Below are 24,106 nucleotides of genomic sequence, written 5' to 3'. Positions count from 1 at the left end.
AACCAACCCAGGGCACACCGCCCCCATCCCACCACCCTTATCCCACCACCCTTACACTGGCAGAGCCCCTTTGGCCACCTAGAGCAAGTATTCAGGGGTTCTGGGATTAGTATGGGGGCTTCTGGGGAAGGCCTCCCTCCCTCTCGAACCCCAATTTGCAGAGTTCTTGCAAATATTAAATGAGATCTTTCAGGTCCACCAGCATAGCGCTTACATGAGTGACAATAATTATTACTTGACTGTCTCCTCACACCTAAGGACTTCTAAGTCTGTAAATGGAAGGAAGCCCACTGTCTGGGCAGAAAAGTGAAGAGCAGGGTTAGGGTGGAAGGTCCACCAACCGCCATTTGGACCCAGCAGAGGGCATGCTTACTTCCATTTCGGGCAGAGTTCAAACAGGACGAGATTCTGTGAAAAACTGACAACAGACTAGGGATTCTCCCTCCAGTACAGTCAGTAACTAGAGCATCTTGCAGTCCACACGCCAAGGAAATCAAATCACAGCATCAAAGTTACAGAAAAATCAGAATCTTTTATTTCCCCTTGCTTACAAAGTCTTTGGGTTTCCCAGGTGGCTCAGTGGTAAAGAATCCACCTGCCAAGCAGGAGATGCAGGAGACTTAGATTTGATCCCTGGGTCTGGAAGATCCCCTAGAGAAGGATATGGCAACCCACTCCAGTATTCTTGGACAGAGGAGCCTGGCAGGCCACAATCCATGGGGTCACAAAGAGCTGGACACGACTGAGCAACTGAGCACGCACAACAGTCTTTGCCACTCTGGCTGCAGCAGGGAACATTAAAAAGAGAGATCCAGGAGCTCCCTGTCGGTTCAGTGGTTAGGATCCTGGGTTTTCACCACGGTGGTCCAGGTTTAATCCCCGGAAACCTCGCGACACTGCCAAGAACAAAACAAAAATTACAACAACAAACAAACAAACAGAAAGAGAGACCCCGATCCACCAGCTCGACTTCTTCCAGCTGGACAGAGAATCCCCTTGGGTTTTCTAGGATTCTTTTCTAAATTTAATATGCAGCAGGGTTCAGAATGACTAGCTCCAAAGAACCGTAACATTAACTTTATGAAGTGAAACCATTAGGAGTTGAATCATCGTTAAGGGCTGAAAGTTACAGACCAAAATACGTCAGGCCACAGCAGAGGTCCCAGTGACTTCTAAAGTGCTCTATTTCTGTAAAATAGACTCTTGCCTCTCTACACACACAGGCTCGCGTTTACATGCAAAACAAAACCAGTATTGCAAGCAATGTTCCAGGTGGATCAAAAAGTCGAGATCATTTCTAATTGGATCTGATGCCTTTGGAAGGAGCAGCTGCCTTTAGAAACAAACCCCCAAAACGGCTCGTTAAAGCCCTGCCTTGCAAAACACCTGTAATACGATCAACAGTTCTCTAAAACGAGAAGCGCCGTCAGCTCTGAGAAATGACATCCAGGTTGGCAATGTGTCTCATGGTGGGCCTTCCGTGGGGACAGTTCCAGGGATGGTCCATCTCCCCCATGTGTGTGATGAGCTTCTTCATCTCACTTGTGTTAAGAGGGGTTCCAATCATCACCTGTGTGTGAGACATGATGGCTTCAGTTAAAGCTTTACTGGTCTGGGTTAGAAAAGCCACACTTCAGACATCCCTAGCAGCTCAGACGGTAAAGAATCCGCCTGCCAGGTGGGAGACCTGGGTTCAATCCCTGGGTGGGGAAGATCCCCTGGAGGAGGGCATGACAACCCACGCCAGTATTCTTGCTGGAGAATCCCCCATGGGCAGAGGAACCTGGTGGGCTACATACAGTCCATGGAATCACAAAGAGTTGGACACAACTGAGCGATTAAGCACAGCACAGCCATTCCTCAGAAGCAGTGTTCTCTACAGAGCCTGGACAAGACTTTGTCTTGTGTTCCTGCAAAAGTCCTGTCTGGAAGAACCCTGCCCTCTAGGGGCCCAGCCCTCGGGCCCCTTTGTGAAATCCAGCCCCTCCGTGGCTCCCTCCTGGTGGCACATCCTTGAGAGAGCTGTGGCCCACTCCCGTCCAGGACCAACCAGTCTCACCAGTTCCACCAGCACCCATAGCCCCGCTGCCATGACCTCCCACCCTGGCGACCGCAGCGGTCTAACAGGTCTCCCTGCACCCCCAACCCCATCATCCCTTCAACCCATCCTCCACTCAGGGCCGGTGATTCCTCTTAAAAGTCTGTCAGGAGCTTCCCCCATGTCGCAGTAGATAAGAGTCCGTCTGCCAAAGCAGGGGACGTGGGTGCGATCCCTGGGCCCGGAAGATCCCACACGCCACAGGGCCTCTCAGCCCCTGCGCCATGACTGGGCCTGAGCTCTAGAGCCTGGGAGCCACAACTGCTGAAGCCTGTGTGCCCAGAGCCAGCGAGCCGAAACCACGGCGCCGGCGTGCCACAAGCGCCAAAACCTGGGCGTCGACAGCCCGTGCTCCACGACAGGGCAAGCCGCTGCAGTGAGGAGGCCCCGCTCTCCGCAACCAGACAAAGCTGGCACACAGCAACAACGACCCAGCTCAACCAAAAGACCAAAACCCCGAAGCCACCCCCAACCCTTATAAAAGACCGAGTGCACCGCGTGACGTGGCCCTCACTGGCCTTTGCACCCACATCTGCGACCAAGCAGCCCTTCCTCCCTGATTCCAGCCTCACAGACACCCCTGCTCTCTTGCACAAGCCCATAAAGCAAGTACCTGCCCCAGGCCTTTGGCACTGGCCGCACCCTCTACCTGGCACACGCTCTCCACAGGCATTTGTGTGTCTCAGGGCCCCTCTCCCTCAGGCTACTGCTCAAATGTCCCTGCCTGCCCTCAGTGGAACAGCTTGCCCGTCTGTCCTCTGCAGCGCCATGGGGAGGCGACTTCAGTTGGGTGCTCAGGGAGGGCAGGAAGGCACCAGGCAGGTGAGGAAGGCATGTGGAACAGGGCATACAGATAGAGGGCTTGTGGCAAGAAGCAGATGAAGCTGGCATGCCTAGAGCCAAGGGCAGGACATGGGCCCCTGGGTGCAGAGGAGACAGCCCCCAGTCTGCGCTGTGTGGGGACAGCAGCGGGGCCCTGCCAGTGTCGGGGGGCGGCAGCCGGAAAACACACACTGCGGGCCCTGGGGGTCCCTGCAAAACGCATGCTGACCACAGGGCCTCCGGACAACCTCTCACAGGGTCAAGAACTGGCAGCACCTACTCCTTCTCCACCAGGATCATTAATACCCCTCAGGTCCACAGATGAACGAGGACAAACGGCTGACTACGCGGGATTGCTGGAGGTGCTGGGAGGACGCTGCCTGGAGGAGGCAGTAATTGTGGGTCAGGGCGGCCGTGCAGGGCTCAGGGTTATGCTGGCTGAGGACAACAGGACCCTCTAGGCACACGGCCCAGGGTGACTATCGCCCACACTTAATGGGGCTGTATGCGGCTGAACCGAGGACTCCTGAGCTGGAGCAGACCGCTGGGGGCGCTGCGGGCGAGCATTCCTTACTCACAGACTTGCGACAGGCTCTGGAGGCGAACATCTGCCGGACGCGGGAGGGCCGGCACATGACCCCAGGGCTGTCGCTCAGCATGAAGAGCAGCTCGTCTATGTCCTGGGGTCCAAAGGTCCAGTTCTTACTGGTTGGCAAGGAAATCAACTTGGCTCTTTCAGTGACTGGTGCTGAAAGAAGAGAATTCGGAGGAAAGGCCATCATTTGAAAAATGCGTTTCAATTGGGTGCTACCTGTCAGGAACATCTGAAAGACAGGGTGCATGCAAAGCGCTCTGGGAGGAAGCCCGTCCATCTCTAAAAAAAACACACTGTGCAGGGCCTCAGAGATCGTTCTCGGCTCTACAAGGACGCAATCCTACCTTCTAAGTAGTAACTTACCGTGTTCGTCAATAACAAAGTCAAAGCCATTCTTCCTGAATATTTCCAGATTTTCTATTAGAATTGCTTCATTGACAGCCGTTAGGCTGAGAGTCTGAGGTCTGAAAAACAGAGACCCAAACTAGATCTTGAAGGCTCTAAGACAGAAATGAAATTAAGACAATTTTGTGATTTATTCAAACATAAATAACATGCTTTCAGCTGTGAACCTCTCCTGTCACAAAGTTCCATTTCCTTTTTTAAAAAAAATATTTTTTTGGCCACGCCTCAGGGCATATGGGATCTTAGCTCCCCAATAAAGGACTGAACCCCGTCCCCCTTGCAATGGAAGTGCAGAGTTCTAACCACTGGACCGCTGGGGAAGTCCTAAGCATTTCCTTTTAATTCCCACTTTTTTTTTTTTTTAAGATCTTCCTAGAAGTCAGAGTTAACTCCAAAAGTAGTTTGTTTCCTCAATCTGCCATCCCATCCCAATGACTTTTTTTTTTAACAATAACAATATAATCTAAAAAGGCTATTTTTCTTCCTCATAATAAAGAGAGTTTGAAAACTTGGCTTCAGTCATGATAGACGTTTGAAAACAGAGGAAATGACATCTCTTCCACTATCCTGCTCCTTCTTCTGCCTGCATCCTTCATCCAGCCATCTCTCCTTCCAGCGATCCACCCATCTCTCCGCCTGGGTTTATAGAAACCACTCAGACAGGAGCTGTAAAGGTGAGCAAACACAAACCTGTTCTCTGCTCTCATGGAACAGTCTAGTGGGGCAAAAAGACACTGATGGAACAGTCACACAAACAAACTATAATTACAAACTACACAGAGAATCAGAAAGAAGAGACACTCAGAGACTTAGGAGCACAGAGCACGTGAGACTTGGCCTGGAGAGTGGGGGCGGGGTTGGTCACAGAGGGCTTCTCTGAGGAAGTGACCTTTGGGCTGAGATCTGAGGGCGAGAAGCAGTTACCAAGTGATGGGGGTAACAAGTGCTCTAGGCAACAGTCTGTGCAAAGGCCCTAGGATGGACCATGGTGTTCCCAGAGCCACACACACAGATCTGATTCCTTCCACTTGATGGCCAGGGTGGCTCAAGCATAGAGAAGAGGGGAAGAGGGCTTAGGACAGCTGAGAGGTCGTGAGGGCCAAGCGAGGCAGGGCCTGGTAGGAAAGGAGGCAGCTGTGGTCTTTACCCTTTCATCCCGAAGTGTGGTCCACCGGGAACCCACCGTGGCCTGGGATTATCCAAGTCAACTTGAAATGCCACAAACGAGACTGTAATTATGCAAAATGGCTAAAAACTAAATGGCCTCTGTGAGAGGGATAGGAGTAACTCAGTATTCTAAAGTGGCTCATTCACTGTCTTTACTGCTCCTACTGAAAATAAAGGTAATTAGACCATTCTGCGGGAGACGGAGGAAAGAGAGTACTCAGCAGGTAAAGTGGGTAAGGGCTCCAGCTCAGAGACGGCTTCAGCAGTAACTTCTTCATGCTGGGATCTGCTGCTGCTGGGATCTGAGCTGATTACATAGTTTAATTTCCCAAATGAAAACCCATGACCTCTCCTTACGACTCTACTAAAGACTTCTGGTTTACGTGCTACACAACCAAACCGCCTTGTAAAGTGGTCAGTGTAAAATATTCAATTTGGCTAAATAGAGAGAAATATCAAATTCTGTAGTGACTAATTACTGGAATTGCTCTAGTAGCTGAGGACAGACACACAGCCACCACTGACCTGAACACGTGACATGAAGTGAAGTGTTAAGTTGCTCAGTCATGCCCGACACTTTGCGACCCCATGGACTGCAGCCCCCCAGGCTCCTCTGTCCATGCCATTTTCCAGGCAAGAGTACTGGAGTGGGTAGCCATTTCCTTCTCCAGGGGACCCACATACTCTAAATAGACATACTATAAACTGTCCTTCATCAAAAGGATTTCCAAGCCAACCAGTGATGGGCATTTTTGAATAGCTCAAAAGGTGTGATCGTTAAAGAACCTATCAGCTGTGTAACCTCGGGCAAGTGATTTAACCTGTGTGCGTCTTCAGTGTTATCACCTATGAGACAGTGGCACTACACAGTAACTATTTCAAAGGGTTGTGAGGATTAAATGCAAAATTTTCAACAGTGCCTGGCACAAAAAAAGCACTGCATAAAGGGCAGGTATGACTATTAACATGCAAAACGTTGTGAAATCTGCTTTAAGGATATTTAGGACCCCAAAATATAGATAAATAAAGATTTGTTGTTTGCCAAGGAGTATCTGACTCTCTATGGCCTCCCCTCACAGACTGCAGCCTGCCAGGCTCCTCTGTCCATGGGGTTCTCCAGGCAAGAACACTGGAGTGGGCTGCCATTTCCTCCTCCAGGGGATAGTCTCAGACCGGGGACCAAACCAGAGTCTCCTGCCTTGGCAGGCAGATTCTTTACCACCGAGCCACCAGGCAAGCCAGAGATAAAGACAGAAGACACACCTATAAGCTAAGTCTGGGATGTGAAATGACACTGAATTCTGAGCACTGAGATGCACTTACGCTATAAGCCTTTGACCCTGGAGAACAGTGTGCTGTTGAAGCATCTCGAAGTTGTATTTCTCATCCGTGGCATGCTGGTCCACTATGAAGATATCTGCATTCAGCTTGGTGATGATAAACCCCAAGTTAAACTGGCCAATGATTTCCATTTCTGCAAACATCGTTTTGCTGTGTGTAGAAAATACCAATTAGAAAAGTTTGGGTTTTTTTGGGTGGTGGTGGGGGGCACACTGCAAAGCCTGTGGGATCTTAGTTCTCCCACCAGTGATTAAACCAGGGCTGAGTCCTAACTCCTGGACTGCTAGGGAATTCTCATTTTAGAAGACATTTTAAAAGATTCTTTCTCTAATTAAAAAAAAAAAAATACAAAAACACAAAGTCCCTAATAATCACACTTTCTAAAGATAACATTACTTATTCAGGCTTTCATCTAACTGCCCTGTGACTTAGTCACTAAATTATTAATGATTTGGTGCATATGCTTCCAGACCTTTGTCTGTACATTGTTTAAAATAAATGGAATCAATTCTTCATACTCCAAGCACTTAACAGTGCATCTCAGACATTGTAGGAAGACAGGGCATGACAGAAAGCAAGGGGGGAAGCCGCTGCTCCCATTTGGTCTTGCAGAGTCCCTCCAGCGCCCCCTGCTGATTATGTATAACAGTGCACCAAGAGAAAGGCTATTATGGTCCAGCCTCCAGGACTGCAACTGAACACCAATCAGGATCGCAAAAGCGGGGCTAAGCGGGGATTTGGAGCAGAAAGGCAACAAACTGGTATAATTTGCAGAAATACCAATTCCCTGGATCTAACTGCTCTTTTAGGAACTGTCTGAGTCAGCTCTGGTTCCCCAAGCAGATTTCCCACAGGAAAAACCTGTGCCAGCCTGAAGACTCTGGTCTCTTCATGTCTTTGGCAGGTGTATCTCCCGACATAAACCAGAACTATAACCTAGCATCTGGGTTCAAGAAACAAAGCTTTACAGCTTGGTGTATGCTCAGTTGTGTCCAAATCCTTGCGACTCCATGGACTGCAGCCAGCCAGGCTCCTCTGTCCCTAGAATTTTATCTGTCCAAATATTTTTAAAACAAATGATAAGAAAAGTACAAGTTAAATATTTTGGCCTTCCCTGGTGGCTCAGTGGTGAAGAATCCTCCTGGCAATATAGGAGACACAGGTTTGATCCCTGATCTGGGAAGATCGCACATACCTCGGCACAACTGAGTCTATGCTCCAGGGCCCGGGAGCTCCAACTACTGAACCCTGCTCGCCCCAGAGCCTGTGCTCTGCGACAAGAAGCCACTGCAGAGAGAAGCCCGCAGACTCCAACTAGAGCAGCCCCTGCTTGCCACGAGAGAAAGTCTACAGGGCAATGGAGACCCAGCACAGCCAAAAATAAATAAATTAAATATTTCAAGAGAATTCATCATTTTTTAAGAATCACAAGGTTAGACATGATTATTGTCAAGAAAGTAGCAGTGACTAGTGGTTTTTTTTATCTGTATGACGGATATTTTACTTTAAACTGCTTTTACTTAACCTTATCTGATACCATCTTCTTGAAATCATAGCTTTGGTAATTCTCCCTCATACATATTAAATGGAACGATGGAAAATAGCAATAATGTTCCCCAAAGGTGCCCTGAATTCAATCAGGGATAAGTCACCATGGGCCGAAAACCTCCAGGAAGGGGAATGAAATGGGGGTCAAGAAGGCTTTGATTGATTTGCACCAAATCTGTTTGAAATATAAGGAAAAAAATTGTTGCAAGGTTTCAGGTTGCAGAACTGCATGATAGGAGTTCTTTAAAGAAAATTGTTACCTGATCTCTTTTCTTAGTTCATCTTCTGCTGCTTGATTTTCTCCAGGGCAAATCTTTGCCCGAAACTTCCTATAATTCTGCTGACTTTCTTGTTGCTGTTCTTGCTGACACAACTGCTTTATTCGTTTGGCTAAAGAACTCATGGAAAAATCAAGGGGCACTATTTTCTTGTTAATTTTCACAGCTACATCCACCTCGGACGCTGCCGCACTCTGGGTTTTCACCGACTCTGGAAGGACATCGGGATTTAAAGGAGTCCCTTCGTTTTTAAAACGCTTTGCGTTTGGGGATGAGAGCTTCGCAGGCTGCGGCAAGACTCCAGAGGCAGAGCCGCTTTCTTCTTGGTTTACCTGGCACTTTGGGCCTGAAAGATGATGGTCAGTTTCAGGTAACTTTTCCCGAGACTCCACATTTTCTTGGGAAAATCTGTCTTCGGGGGAGCTTGCCACCCGGTCAGTGCTGGGGCGGCCGCTCGTCTCGGGGGTGCTGGATGCCTCCTCGGAGCCGGCAGATGCGCCGCCATGCCCCGAGTCCTCCTCCATCTCCACTCTGCCCATCAAGTCATGGGGCCCCTGAGCAGAAGTCCTCCCTTCCTCCCCAGGTTCAGAGATGCGCTTCCGGGAGCAGGGGGGCCCCAAAGCTCTAGGAAACTGGGCACTGCTGTTCTGTCTCGGAGAAACCTGCCTCAGATCGGTGGCCTTCACACCCCGGGACTTGTTCTCAGTCGAGTGACGAAGGGAAAAGGCTTCTCTCAGCCTGGAAATGGTCACTACCCTTTTCTCTTCTCCAGGAGTCCTTAATGGGGCAGGATTATCCTTTTCTGGCTCAGGATTCTCCATCTCTGCCGAAGGCCTCTTTATTAAGTGACCTAAGTAGATGCGAACAGAGAAGGGCATCAGAGGCTGTGCAGAAATGGAATTATTGTTGCTCAGTCGCTAAGTTGTGTCCGACTCTTTTGCAACCCCATGGACTGAATCCCAAGGCTCTTCTGTCCATGGGATTCTCCAGGCAAGAATACTAGAGTAGGTTGCCAAGCCCTCCTCCAGGGGATCTTCCCAACCTAGGCACTGAACCGTCTTCTGCATGGGCAGGCGGATTCTTTAATGCTGAGCCAGCAGGGAAGCCCATGCAGAAGTGGAATAAGGGGATATTTTTACATGAACATGAACTTTGCACAAGAGGAGCTCTGTACGGCTGATCCAAGGTATGAAAGCAGTGCTACATGAACCAGGAAGGAGACACGAATTAAAACCACAATGTGATACGGCTATATACTCTTCAGAACAGCTAAATTAAAAAAAAAAATGCTTACAAGGTTGAGGATCCAATGGGATGCTTAAATACTGCTGGTGGTGGGGACATTGGTACAACCACTTTGTAAAACTCTCTAGGACAAGTCTCATCTCGACGTGCCACTCAGTGATGAACACACAGGGGATGTAAAGGCAAATGGCAAAGTAAGAACCTCCCCCCAAATTCCCTCCTCCATAAGAAATAGGAGAAAATGGCAAAAATTAGCAGAATCAACTTGTTCAGAACTCTGGAAATGGACCAAAGACTTGCCAAAATCAGGGCACGTTTACTGAAAGAGAAGGGGTGAGTCTTGGTAAGAACGGACCCCTGTGTGGTAACAGAGGCAGCTGTGTCTCTTTTTACCCAGATTACCTTAAAATCTGCAGCAACATGCTTTCTAGGGTGACACATCCTCTCTGTCTAAAAAGGGAGATTTTCTTTCATGCCAAAAACACACTTCACCTCCAAAAAAACTGAGGACAGTACCAGGACAGCTGCAGGTTGTAGAAGCCATTTACACGCTGGTGTTTTTCTTACCTTCCACATCCAGCAACGGCTGCTGGCTGACCTGGAGTTTGTTAACATCACTCTCGAACATTCCTATCAAAGATGTCTTTAAAACTGCCAACAAAAGCTTCTCCTCTTGCAGTAAAATTTGCCTTTTATCTGGAGTAACGTTAATGTCGACACATTCTAAAGCAAAATAGAAAAGATGCTGATTAAGTCCACCTTAAGCAAACAGATGAACTACGCAAGCACTTGAGTAGGGAAATTACAAAAGGAAAAAAAAGCACATAAACCCATGAAAAGATAGGTTAAAACTGCTAACTAAAATGTCATTTTTATCACCTACTGAATCTGCTTAAAACTTATCCCTAGTACGTTGTTGATAGATGTATAAACTGGTATAACAGGATCACATTCACTGACCCAGTGATTCTACTTTTAGGAATTTATCTTAAAGAAACAATTAAAGATATAGATAATGATTTATCTGTAAAAAAAGAATTTAAATTCCCCAACGCTGAAAACAACTAAAATAAGTACGGACATAAAAGTTCACAAATCAAGATACATCCACACACCGAAATACAATACAGCTATTAATATTAGAATCGAGTTTCTGAAAAGAAATGTTTACCTCTAAGGTTAAAGAGCACAATACAAAATTATCCAAAATTATTTTCCCATTCCAAAAAATATGGATATATATATACACTAGGCTTCCCTCGTGGCTCAGATGGTAAAGCGTCTGCCTACAATGTGGGAGACTCAGGTTCAATCCCTGGGTCAGGAAGATCTCCTAGAGAAGGAAATGGCAACCCACTCCAATATTCTTGCCTGGAAAATCCCATGGATGGAGGAGCCTGGTGGGCTACAGTCCAAGGGGTCGCAAAGAGTCGGACAAACGACTGACTTCACTTCACTTTCACCACTAGGTATATATATTTTTAAGGTGTGCACTTATATATTTCTAAGCATCTAGACATCCTGGAATGTGAAGTCAAGTGGGCCTTAGAAAGAATCACTATGAACAAAGCTAGTGGAGGTGATGGAATTCCTATTGAGCTATTTCAAATCCTTAAAGATGATGCTGTGAAACTGCTGCACTCAATATGCCAGCAAATTTGGAAAACTCAGCAGTGGCCACAGGACTGGAAAAGGTCAGTTTTCATTCCAATCTCAAACAAAGGCAATGCCAAAGAATGCTCAAACTACTGCACAATTGCACTCATCTCACATGCTAGTAAAGTAATGCTCAAAATTCTCCAAGCCAGGCTTCAGCAATACGTGAACCGTGAACTTTCTGATGTTCAAGCTGGTTTTAGAAAAGGCAGAGGAACCAGAGATCAAATTGCCAACATCCGCTGGATCATGGAAAAACCAAGAGAGTTCCATAAAAACATCTATTTCTGCTTTATTGACTATGCCAAAGCCTTTGACTGTGTGGATCACAAGAAAGTGTGGAAAATTCTGAAAGAGATGGGAATACCAGACCACCTGACCTGCCTCTTGAGAAATCTGCATGCAGGTCAGGAAGCAACAGTTAGAACTGGACGTGGAACAACATACTGGTTTCAAATAGGAAAAGGAGTACGTCAAGGCTGTATATTGTCACCCTGCTTATTTAACTTCTATGCAGAGTACATCATGAGAAATGCTGGACTGGAAGAACAAGCTGGAATCAAGATTGCTGGGAGAAATATCAATAACCTCAGATATGCAGATGACACCATCCTTATGGCAGAAAGTGAAGAAAGCCTCTTGATGAAAGTGAAAGAGGAGAGTGAAAAAGTTGGCTTAAAGCTCACCATTTAGAAAACTAAGATCATGGCATCCAGTCCCATCACTTCATGGGAAATAGATGGGGAAACAGTGGAAACAGTGTCAGACTTTATTTTGGGGGGCTCCAAAATCACTGCAGATGATGACTGTAGCCATGAAATTAAAAGACGCTTACTCCTTGGAAGAAAAGTTATGACCAATCTAGATGGCATATTCAAAAGCAGACATTACTTTGCCGACTAAGGTCCGTCTAGTCAAGGCTATGGTTTTTCCTGTGGTCATGTATGGATGTGAGAGTTGGACTGTGAAGAAGGCTGAGCGCCAAAGAATTGATGCTTTTGAACTGTGGTGTTGCAGAAGACTCTTGAGAGTCCCTTGGACTGCAAGGAGATCCAACCAATCCATTCTGAAGGAGATCAGCCATGGGATTTCTTTGGAAGGAATGATGCTAAAGCTGAAACTCCAGTACTTTGGCCACCTCATGCGAAGAGCTGACTCACTGGAAAAGACTCTGATGCTGGGAGGGATTGAGGGCAGGAGGAGAAGGGGACGACAGAGGATGAGATGGCTGGATGGCATCACAGACTCGATGGACGTGAGTCTGAGTGAACTCCGGGAGTTGGTGATGGACAGGGAGGCCTGGTGTGCTGCGATTCATGGGGTCGCAAAGAGTCGGACACGACTGAGCGACTGAACTCAACTGAACTGAAGCATCTAGAAAAAACACTGGGTAACAATAAACCATAATAACAGCTATCAGAAGAAAAATACCTAGATGAAATGAATTATTTTCAAAATCAGGGAAAACATTTAGTCGACTTTCTCCCTTGGCTGACATGAAAAAGTCACATTTTCCTAATAACACAATCAACAAAGTTCCAAGAAACAAGCAGGAAAGCCTGTATAAAAAAACGTCTAAAATAAAATACTTTTTAAATTTTTAAATTTTTTTAGTTTACAAAAATGTATATAGCCATTAACTGTTCTATAAAAATTTTCCAGTCATATCTGAGCTTTATAATTTCATTTTATTCTTTCAGGAGTAAGTCACCAATTTTACTGAAACCTCAACAGAACTTACCAGAATCAACAGAAATATTAAGAACAACAAATGGGTACTGATGTCGATTATACATGTGATAGACCTCATTCACAAGTCTGGAAACCTACACAAAAAAACAAAGATTAGAAAAGAAAATGTTTCTTTCCCCAGTGTTCTAACAACACTCTAACCAACTATTAAAAGGATACATTTTTAACAGCTCTCTTGAGGTAGAGTTGGCCTACAACAAATTGAACTTAAAGTGTACAACTTGGTAAGTTCTGACATATATATATACACGTTCGAATGCATCCCCACAATCAAGCTAATGAAGATACCAATCACCTCAAAAAGGTTTCCTCTTGCCCCTCCAAGGGGTATTTTTAAGCACAGATTCATAAAACTGAACCTTTTTTCCAATATGAAGATGCTCCTGAAGAGATGTCAGTAAAATGTGATGTAGTTTAAATGCTCATAAAATACATTCACATGTACATAAAAGTGTATTTATACGATTTTATAATGAGACTATCAAATGGCATTACAGATAGGCCATAAAAATCACACTCATTATAATACAGTTTAAAAATTTAGAAGCTGAATCGTATCTGGTTGACAGTAGTAATTTGGAGGAATTCTCTGCCTAGTGGTTAAGACCATCCTTTCATTGCTGAGGGTGTAGGTTCAGTCCCTGGCTGAGGAACAAAGATCCCACCAGCCACGTGGCACAACAAAAAACAAACCAAGAAGTAATTTTGAACGATCACTGGAAAACAGAAACTATTACTGAGGGATAATGTTGCTGAAGATAAAAAGTCAAAACTGACCATGAACAAATGCTATAATCATATCAAGATGATCAGTTTTAGTTTGAAGCAGAAGCAATCTGGGCCTTATCTTCCTGGAAAATGGATAAAGAGAAAATACAGAGGCACATGCAGGTTACTGTTCTACACCAAAGAGTCTAGATAATAGTGAATGTTTTAGAATGCTTACTGTCTTCTAATAGTGATAATTTTTATGATAATAAATATATTGGTTATTAATATATGTCCATATGTATGCACACACACCCACATATATAATTGAAATCAGTGTATGGTGCATATTTTTACAGGTATGCCAACAAAGGTCCGTCTAGTCACGGCTATGGTTTTTCCAGTGGTCGTGTATGGATGTGAGAGTTGGACTATAAAGAAAGCTGAGTGCTGAAAAATTGATGCTTTTAAAGAACTGTGGTGTTGGAGAAGACTCTTGAGAGTCCCTTGGACTGCAAGGAGATCCAACCAGTCCATCCTAAAGGAGATCAGTCCTGGTGTTCACTGGAAGGACTGATGTTGAAGCTGAAACTCCAGTACTTTGGTCACCTGATACGAAGAGCTGATTCATTTGAAAAGACCCTGATGCTGGGAAAGATTGAGGGCAGGAGGAGACAGGGGCAACAGAGGATGAGATGGCTAGATGGCATCACCGACTCAATGGACATGGGTTTGGGTGGACTCCGGGAGTTGGTGATGGACAGGGAGGCCTGGCATGCTGCGGTTCATGGGGTCACAAAGAGTTGGACACGACTGAGCTGAACTGAAAATAAGATAATTTATACATAACCAACAAGGACCTACTATATAGCACAGGGAATTCTACTCAATATTCTGTAATAATCTAAATGGGAAAAGAATTTGAAAAAGAATAGGTATATGTTATGTGTATAGCTGAACCACTCTGCTGTACACCTAAAATACACTACACTCCAATGTAAAATAAAAATCTTTTTTAAAAGAAAGAAACTAATAGCGAGACATTCTAAAAATATTTTTTAAATGACAATGATATAGCATTGTTGGTTTAAATAATATATTTGCATTAAAATATGTTTTTACAATAACACCAATTAGAAGAATGAAAGAAAAGACAATTTACTCATGTTTTTGAGTCAGAGTCTCAAGTTCCACATAAATTGCCTGTGTCAGAAAATGTTATTTAATTAAAAATAAAATTAAAAGTGAAAGCTAAAAGAAAACAAAACCTAATCGTCCCAAATCTTGAAATACCTTTGCTGGGTCACAAGGCCGCCGATTGATAAAGAAAAACTGTCTGTCCGTTGAACTTCTTCCCACGCCATGAGCACAGTGCGAAATAAAACCTGAGATACTGTTCAATGTTAACGCCATTAGGACAGGATTTCAGAGTGGAAAGGATCAGACACATATCACTCAGCACATTCTCAAAGTGAAGAATAAAAACATAATCCCCGGCGACAAGCTGACAGGTATTAACATTTCAGGTAATGTGTGTCTGTGCTCTATTCTGGTGAATCATGAAAGGAACACAGACCCTCTGGAATGTCCCAAGGTCCCATTACTGACAAATCCACCATGGTTAACTCAGCGGTTTCAAAACAGATTCATTTCATCTCTCACTTTCCCTACTAAGTCCTCGGCCTCCACATAAGGAGCAGGTCTCACCCCACATTCACATTCTAGAACCTTCGTGCAGTCCCCAATGAGCTGTCCACGGAGCCCAGGGACCTGAATCCAGGCTCTTTGCCCACATTCTCCTTCCTTTTAAAATCTGTTCTCAGTCAGCAAACTTCTATCAACTAACGCACTGGTCACGGGCTTATTTTACCTGAGATCTACCCCTGGGATATCTGAGTTTCTGTAAGACTGATACTGTAACATAAAAAGGTGAATCTTCATCTTTAATTTCAGGCATAAGCCAAAGGCAAGTGGACGGATGGTAAACAATATGGGCTGTCACAAGGCCAACCCTATTTATGGAAAAGTGTCTGTATTTTTCTTACACTAAAAGTAAGGATGCTGGGGGACTTCCCTAAGATCCAGAGTGTGGGGTCTCAGCCACTGGACCACTGGAAGAGGCCCGGGCTCAATCCCTGGTTGGGGAATTAGATCCCACATGCCACAACTAAGAGTTCGCATGCTGCAACTGAGAATAAATAAATGAAGGAGCCTGCAAGCCACAATTAAAGATCCTGCGTGCCGCAACTAAGACCCCAGTACAGCCAAGCGGGTAAATCATTATTTAAAAAATGATAACGACAATGATGGAGTGGACTCTGAGTAAGGCACCAGTGAAAATAAACGCAGCCTCTACCCTTCTCTGCCAGATCCCAATAAAACAAAACATATACATAATTCAACAGTTATCCTACTTGTTCACTAGACAGACCCTCTTCTCTTCTACAAGGGCTAACTCAACAGGAAACCCCCTAAAATGTACCAGTTACCCAGAACACTGTTTGCATTTAGGACCTGACTCCTTCATATAAACCTGCTTCCTCAGCAATCATACTGCCTAGAGTTTTACGATGGACATAAGAAACTATAAACTTTAAAAGCATGATCTTTTAAAAACAAAACCAAGAAAAAAAAATCTCAAAAAAAAAATGATGGTAATTTTCTGGGCAGCAATCTACTTACCAAAACAGGTTATGCAGAGCCTGGGAACAGCTCAGCCCATATTCTTCGCAGATGGAGTCACTAGGGGGCAGCTGCACAAAGGGGATGAGGCTTTGCAACTGAAAGAAGTCAAGGTTCATGGTGATTTCATGACCAAGTGAGAACTTCAACTTCCCAACTTCAGAAAGGAAGCTATAACGAGAGTTCTGTGTTTTCCTTCATAGCCAAGCTATCCATATGAAGAGAACAAAGAATATCAACCGTGGCTTTCTGCAGTTTTAGAGTAATTTTGATTAGCGAAGTGAAACACTTGGGGCTCCTACTCATCCATTATCAATACATTGCCCACAAGGACTTCCCTGGTGGGGACTGGTTAAGAATCTGCCCTGCAGTGCAGGGGACGTGGGTTCGAGCGCTGGTCAGGAAACTAGTATCCCACGTGCCTCAGAGCACTCGAGCCACGCTTACTGAGCCAGAACGCTACAAGTGGAGAGTCCGTGGGCCACACAAGGGAGACCCCACATGCCACAGAGACCTGACACAGTCAAATAAATGTTAAAAAATTATATGCCGACCCCATGGACAGCAGCACACCAGGTTCTCCTGTCCTTCACTGTCTCCCACAGTTCGCTCAAATTCCTGTCCCTCGAGTCAGTGATGCTATCTAACCATCTCATCCTCTGCCACCCCCTTCTCCTCTTGCCTTCAAACGTTCCCAGCATCGGGGTCTTTTCCAATGCTCTATTCTATTGAAAAGGAACAAAAGAAACTTGCCATAATCACGAGAGGGAGAAGATGGTTTTATACAACCAGCCACCACTACCTGCTTCTGCCCAAACACCAATCCGATGTTTTCCTTCATGCTGGAGCTTCCGCTGGTGCACACCACAGGCTGCCGCTTGCCCTGCCCAACCTGATTGGTGCAACTTATACGGACGCCCGCTGAAATGATGCAGTATGCCTGTAACACCTGAACCATCTTGGTGAACTCCTGCTGAAAACACACAAACCCAAGGACTCAAGGTTACTTCAGTTTTATAAGAATCATATGATGTTACACAGCCAACTCAAGGTTCTCATATCATCTTCCAATAAGACAAAACAATTTATGAGCTGAATCTCCCAAAATGGTATCCAAGAGAAATCAGAGGATAAGGTTCTTTTGTGTGTGTGTGTATGCAATGCCAGCCAATGAAGTAATACCCTTATGGGCACTCTTGTTGTTGTTGAGTCACTAAGTCATATCCGACTTTTTGTGACCCTGTGGGCTGGAGCCTGCCAGGCTCTTCTGTTCCTGGGATTTCCCAGGCAAGAATACTAGACTGGGTTGCCATTTCCTTCTCCAGAGGATAAGGTTCTTAATGACATTTGGCTCCTTTCGAAAATGTCCAAGTTTTCTGCTATAAAAATTGAGATGTACGTTCCCTTTGACGTCAGAATCCTCACTCTGAAAATTTATCCTTGCAAAAAAAACAGTGGCCTAAACAATCAAAAATGTATTATAAAAATGTTTACTGAGACAATCTGTAGTTGTGAGAAATTAAAAACAATCTAAGCAGGGGCTAATTAATTACAGTATATCCATACAACGGTACCATGATATAGAATAATATAGTACCAGTCGACCAATAAAGATATCTACAATATACTATATAAAAAGTCAAGGTATTGAACAGTGTATATAATATGATCCTAGTTGTTAAAAGAAAAAAAAAAGAAACATATGTAGAAAGGTTGTATATACACATATGCATTTAAAGTCTAAGGAATACAAACCAAAGTCTGGGAGACAAGCAGAAACACCACCAACTTTCTGCCACACACAATTCCATGTGATTTAAACATTTCATATTCTGTATCACTTGATTTCCTAATATTAATATTTATCTTGAAAACTTTTCTAAGATTTATGAATACATGAAACTAGGAGGAGACCGGAAAGGCAAAGCAAACTGTTAACCATGGTCGTCTCTGGCAAGTACGAGTTCTCTTATGCCTATGTTTTTGAGGCACAGATGTGTTTACCATACAATACAAAATAATAATGAAAGTTTTCTCTGTATAAAAAAATGTTTAATTTTTAAATTAAAAAAGAAAACATTTTTTAAGTTTTTCTATGCTTTGCAAGATTTATAAAAGTTTTAACTAGCACAAATTGCTTTAGAGGTAAAGAAAGTTTTAAGCAGCATATGTTTAAGTAATTTTTTGGGTTACAAAGAACATAGATACAAAATAGAAAGGCTCAAGGAAGACAGCAAAAATGATAGCAGATCCAAGAAAAACCACGGGTAGCATTCATGCATCTACTCTCCCAGTCTTTTTTTCTATGCTGATTTAGGCAGTTGCTTTGTATTTACAAAACTGTAATCATATATATACATATATATACACACACACACACACATCCATGGAAAAGGAAATGGCAACCCACTCCAGTATTCTTGCCTGGAAAATTCCATGGACAGAGAAGCCCGGCAGGCTACAGTCCATGGGGTCACAAAAGAGTCAGACACAACTTAGCAACTAAACAGCAACTTACATACATGTGATTACATACATACATATTTACACATACACCTATATACATATATAGACAATTTCTAACTGCTTTTTAAACACAACAGTTATATAATATGCAGCTATTTCATTTTCATTCCAATTCATAAAAGTTATACTGATTCACTTTTCAGGGAACCAAGAAAAATTATCTTCTTGAAAAATACAGAGAGGATCAAAAAATGGACTCATTTCCCATACTAGAAAACCTTCTAAACACAATTTGATGATTCATTCCAAAAAAAGAAAAGGATAGGGTCTGGCCAAAAAAAAAACAAAAAGGATAAATCATCCGAAAGTTGGATCTTTTAGGGAAAGAGATGAGCTAAGGACCTCTCCAAATATTAAAAAATTAAAGGAAGATAATGAACAGTCGTGCAAACCAGCCTGATTGATTGTGAACTGCGTCTGGTTGCCACACTCTCCAGACTCTGGCGAGTCAGGATTAGATTTATTGTATTTTTTTTTTGGCTGCTCTGGGTCTCAGTTACAGCATGCAGGCGCTTTTAGCTGCAGTGTGTGATCTTTTAGCTGCAGCATGAGGGATCTAGTTCCCTGACCAGGGATCAAGTCTGGGCGCCCCCCTCCCCAGGCACTGGGGGCATGGCGTCCCAGCCCCTGGACCACCAGGGAAGTCCCTTACCGTACCTTCTTAATATTCCTTTGAAACTCCTTATGGCGCACAGGAAGCGTATAAAATAGCTGCTGCACGCTGACCGTCGTCCCCCTGGGTCGTGGGTAGGGGGTTTTCTGGAGGATTTTTCCATTGTGATCAAACACCAATCGAGTTCCAACCTTCACAGACGTGTGGCAGGTAGAAATAGTCACGTCGCTGTAAGAAAAAGGCAGCACAGCACGGTCAGCTAAAGATGCCCAGGTGCTGGACACCACGTGCTCGTTTTCTCACTTCCGTTCTCTCAAAACTCTCCTAAAAAGATGCTGATCCTTCCGAGATCATCAAGAGAGATTAAAGGGGTGAGGAACTGTCATAAAATCTAAAGCTTGGGCCCCAGTAGATAGTGAGAGTTCTGTAACTATTTCGTTTTGATAAAAGCCTTGATACTTGCTTTGGTTAAACTGCAAAATAAAAGATCTTAAAACTTCTGAATTCACCAATAAAGATTCATTTCTCTGTTTAGCTATCATACTACTACTCTAACAAAATCTTAGAAGATGTTGTGCAGCTAAATAAGTGTTTAGCAAATTTTTTCCTCAACATCAAAATAAATTAAAATCAATAGTACATGGCATCTATATTTATCTATATGTTACTTTTTTTTAAATTTATTTATTTATTTGGCAGCACCAGGTCATAGTTGCAGCATTCGGGATCTTTGATCTTTCATTGCAGCAGGTGGGATATTTAGCTGAGTGATGTGAGGTCTAGTTCCCTGAACAGAAATGGAACCCAGTCTCAACCACTGGACCACCAAGGAAGTCCCTACGTAACAGCCGCTCGGTCGTGTCCGACTCTTTGTGACCCCATGGACTATACAGTCCGTGGAATTCTCCAGGCCAGGATACTGGAGTGGGTAGCCTATCCCTTCTCCAGCGGATCTTCCCCACCCAGGAACTGAACTGGGGTCTCCTGCATTGCAGGCAGGATTCTTTACCAACTGAACTATCAGGGAAGCCTAGCTATATTACTTTTAAATTGAGAAGTTTCTGCTTTAACAAGGATAGCAACTGTTTTATAATATTATATACTATTTGCTTCATTTCATTCATTCATTGCTTACATTTCAGAAATATTACCACTTAGGTTGACAGTATGATAAAACAGAACAGAGAAGCTAGAAGTTCAGAATATTCCTATGGAAAAGTGTTAAAAAAAAAAATGATTCTAATCAGACTTCCCAATTTTCAGAAAGATTTTTAGAAGGGGTAAAGTTAGAGGATAAAAACATTGCATCACCTCAGTGCACAGAGTGAGCTCAGAGCTTCCCCTCGAAAGCCAAAAGTTTCAACCTGAGTGAGGTCAGCAAACTCCTGAATCTTCGAAGTGTGATGTTTCAGAGCTGAGAAAGAGGTGAAGAGTCTAAGTCCAAGATATGGCAAATGATAGAGCAATGAACACAGAGTACCCACCCAAGTGACTGGTTTTAAAAGCTGTTTTTGTGTTTCCTAAGACAGTGTTACCTCAAGTCCTCAAATATTGGGCCCAAATATTTTAAAATAGGATTAGCAAAATACCACTTACTTAAGCCTTCAAAATTTGCTTCTTCTACCCCACATCCGTTGTCTGAAACTTCGATGAGCTCCACTCCATAGTCTTTAAGCCTGAGATCTAAAAAGGTTGAAGTACTGACTTCTTAAATTGATCGACATGAAGAGACTTTAGAGTGAAAGACAATAGTTATAACTTACAAAATGCAACTCTGAGTCCTAACTGTATTTATTTAAATACACTACTGTCTTCTTGTGTATTTTATTCTTTAAAGTCCTTCTTGGCTGTTTACTAGCCCAGATAAAGTAGTTTCATTTTTTTTTTCCCCCTCTTTCCTTCAAGACGATAATTTTAACACAGCCTTCAAGAGAACAGGTTCTGGAATCAGACTCCCGGGGGTCAGATTTACTAGCTAAAGCTCAAAAAAGGCAAATTCCTTATGCCTTAATTACCTCTTTTGTAAAATGGAGATAATTATTGCAATAGTAATTCCCAATCTCATAAGATTACTCTACAGACTAAATGTTACCTACACAGTTCTTAGCACAATGGCTGCCTGGCACATAGTAAGAATACAATAAAAGTTAACTATTATTATGATTACTACCTAGCCAAGTACTAGGCACATAATAGGTGCTAAATTTATGTTTAAAAAAATAACAATTTCTCAGCATATCAATGATTGTCTTGCTACAGCCTTATTTTTTATGCTTAAATAATAACTTCACAGCATATCAATGAGCATCTTACTGTTTCTTGAATAAAATAGCATAAGCTGATTATTTCTTGTGGCTTAAAACTCTCCCAAACTTACCAATACTAGTTGCACCGGCATCCACACTATTTTCTACCAACTCCTTCACAGCAGTGCTTAGACCAAGTACCACTTGCCCAGAACAAATCTGATGCACTGACTTCCGATCGATAGGTTTGATGGCCTTAGCAAGTTCTGAACTAAAGAAACCAGTTACAAGAGACAAAGCAAGTAGGCAATTATATATTTTCATCCTGGTTTGAACAGTGGGAAACAATTCATCTCTGTTAACAGTTAACTAATCCATCCATTACATTAATATATCCAATAATTATATTCATAAATATAAATGTTGGTCTACAATCCTTAAACATGTCAAAAATTTTCTGAATGGATACGTCAAGTAAAATAGATATTTTAAATCGAATTATACTGGGATCTAGATGGGGAAGACACATGTCCCCCTCAAGCTATGGGTCAATAAACACTTATAATAGGATCTTCTTTCTTGAAAACTGAAAGCAACATTTCCCCACAATTTGAAAAACCAAAAGTTTGCTGGGAAATCCAGTGTTCACGTCAAAATCAAAACCATCCCAGAAATCAGGTACCAGTTGGATAACTATTCCTAACGTTACCTTCAAATACCCACTCCAGGGGCTTCCCTGGTGGTCCAGCAGTTAAGTATCCACCTTGCAATAGGGGACATAGGTTCAATTCCTGGTTGAGGAACTAAGATCCCACATCCCACAGAGCAACTAAGCCTGAGAGCTATAACTAGAGAGTCTGTATGCTCAACAAAAGATCCTGCCTGCCACAATGAAGACCAAAGGGAGCCAAAAAAAAAAAAAATCCCCACTCTGAATCCAGGCTGCCAGCTCTTGTCTTGGAAAAGCCCCTCAGAGTCATGACTGTACCTCCTTTCAGAATTTTCCAAAGGGTTTGTTTTCTCTCTACTTCAATTAATCCCCCATGATACCACCAGTTACTTTAGAAACCACAAAACTGGTCAAATAATTTTACTTTTTCAAGAACTCGCTAGCACCACACTGTGTGCTATGTGTGTGTACTGTCATGTCTCACTCTTTGCGACCCCATGGGCTGTAGCCCGCCAGGCTCCTCTCTCCAGGAATTATCCAGGCACAAATATTGGGTTGCCATTTCCTTCCACGGGGCATCCTCCTCACCCAGGGATCAAACCCACATCTCTTAGGCCTCCTACACTGGCAGGCAGATTTTTTTCTTTTACCACTACTTGTCACCTGGACACAGTATATCCTCGGTGATAAACTGAAAGTCACTCAGTCGTGTCCGACTCTTTGCAACCCCATGGACTACACAGTCCATGGAATTCTCCAAGCCAGAATACTGGAGGGGGTAGCCTTTCCCTTCTCCAGGGGGGATCTCCCGGATCCAGGAATCAAACCCGGGTCTCCTGCATTGCAGGCAGCTTCTTTAGCAACTGAGCCATCAGGGAAGCCCATATCCGCGGTAAATCCTTGTCAAAAAAAAAAAAAATCCTTCCTCTTCATTTTACCTTGCAAAAAATTCTACTCAAGTTTGTCTTAAATGTAAAAACTGCGGACGAGACCACATAAAATGGAAAAAAGTACCTCTAAAAATAAGTTGATTTGGCAGGACATCCTATACGGGCCCAGCCTTGACATTTGGGGGAGATACACCATTTAAACAAACACAGAGAATCTGGGATCACGAATCTGACAACTATGCAGCAACGCTACCCGAATATCTGCTAACCCCGAATTCGGTGTCTCTGCGGGTAACCGTGTACTCGAGGAGATACGGAAGCACTGCGTCCTTTAAAACTGTGCGGCTATGCAAATTCGCATGTCTTGAAGCCGCCCCTAAAACAACCCTCAATTTAGAAAGAGAGAGAGCGCGCGCAACCAGTTAACAAGGAAAATAATTCCGTCTACTGAGATTTCAAGCTCCGGGTTCAGGTCCGCGGATGAGTGGCAGCGTCCGGAGAGGGGGCCGAATTCCCCGCGGACCCCGACCTCAAAGTGAACCCACAGGGCGGCGGGTGTGGGGCGCACTGAGGAGCCCGCTCCGGGGTCTCCGTGTCGCCAGCTCGTTCTGCGCCTCAGTCACTTTCTCCTCCGTTCCAGATGGAACGCCGTGGGCCTTAGCCAGGGCGACCGCGAGAGAACCCAGCAAGCTCCGCTCACCTCGGCCCGTCAGCTCGCTCCATGAATGCAGAGCCTGAGGCGGGACTCAGGGCTGTTCGCGCCGCCGCTCCCGCGGACGCCCGGCCGCCCATTGGCTGCTTCCCACACAGTGCCCTGCCCACTTCCGGATAAGGCAGCGAACGCTTCCCACAGCTTCTTCTCGC

General features: G+C 44.1%; 1 protein-coding gene across 1 annotated transcript; it reads right to left on the bottom strand.

Annotated features, from left to right (window-relative positions):
- Positions 1-581: 581 nt before the first annotated feature.
- Positions 582-23,965, bottom strand: PMS2 (PMS1 homolog 2, mismatch repair system component). Its single transcript, XM_068969207.1, has 16 exons — positions 23,943-23,965; positions 21,814-21,953; positions 21,033-21,119; positions 20,748-20,850; positions 19,481-19,664; positions 17,100-17,267; positions 16,298-16,395; positions 14,909-15,008; positions 12,897-12,981; positions 10,067-10,222; positions 8,237-9,104; positions 6,411-6,578; positions 3,879-3,979; positions 3,499-3,668; positions 1,387-1,570; positions 582-896 (listed from the first exon to the last, which is right to left on the bottom strand). The coding sequence occupies exons 1-15, from the start codon at positions 23,963-23,965 to the stop codon at positions 1,427-1,429; spliced, it is 2,595 nt and encodes an 864-aa protein (XP_068825308.1). The 3' UTR covers positions 582-896; positions 1,387-1,426.
- Positions 23,966-24,106: the final 141 nt, after the last annotated feature.

Source organism: Capricornis sumatraensis, chromosome 3, assembly GCF_032405125.1.
Source record: "Capricornis sumatraensis isolate serow.1 chromosome 3, serow.2, whole genome shotgun sequence".
Taxonomy (NCBI): Eukaryota; Metazoa; Chordata; class Mammalia; order Artiodactyla; family Bovidae; genus Capricornis; species Capricornis sumatraensis.
The sequence above is the reverse complement of the archived record's forward strand: the minus strand, read 5'-3'. Positions and strand labels throughout refer to the sequence as shown.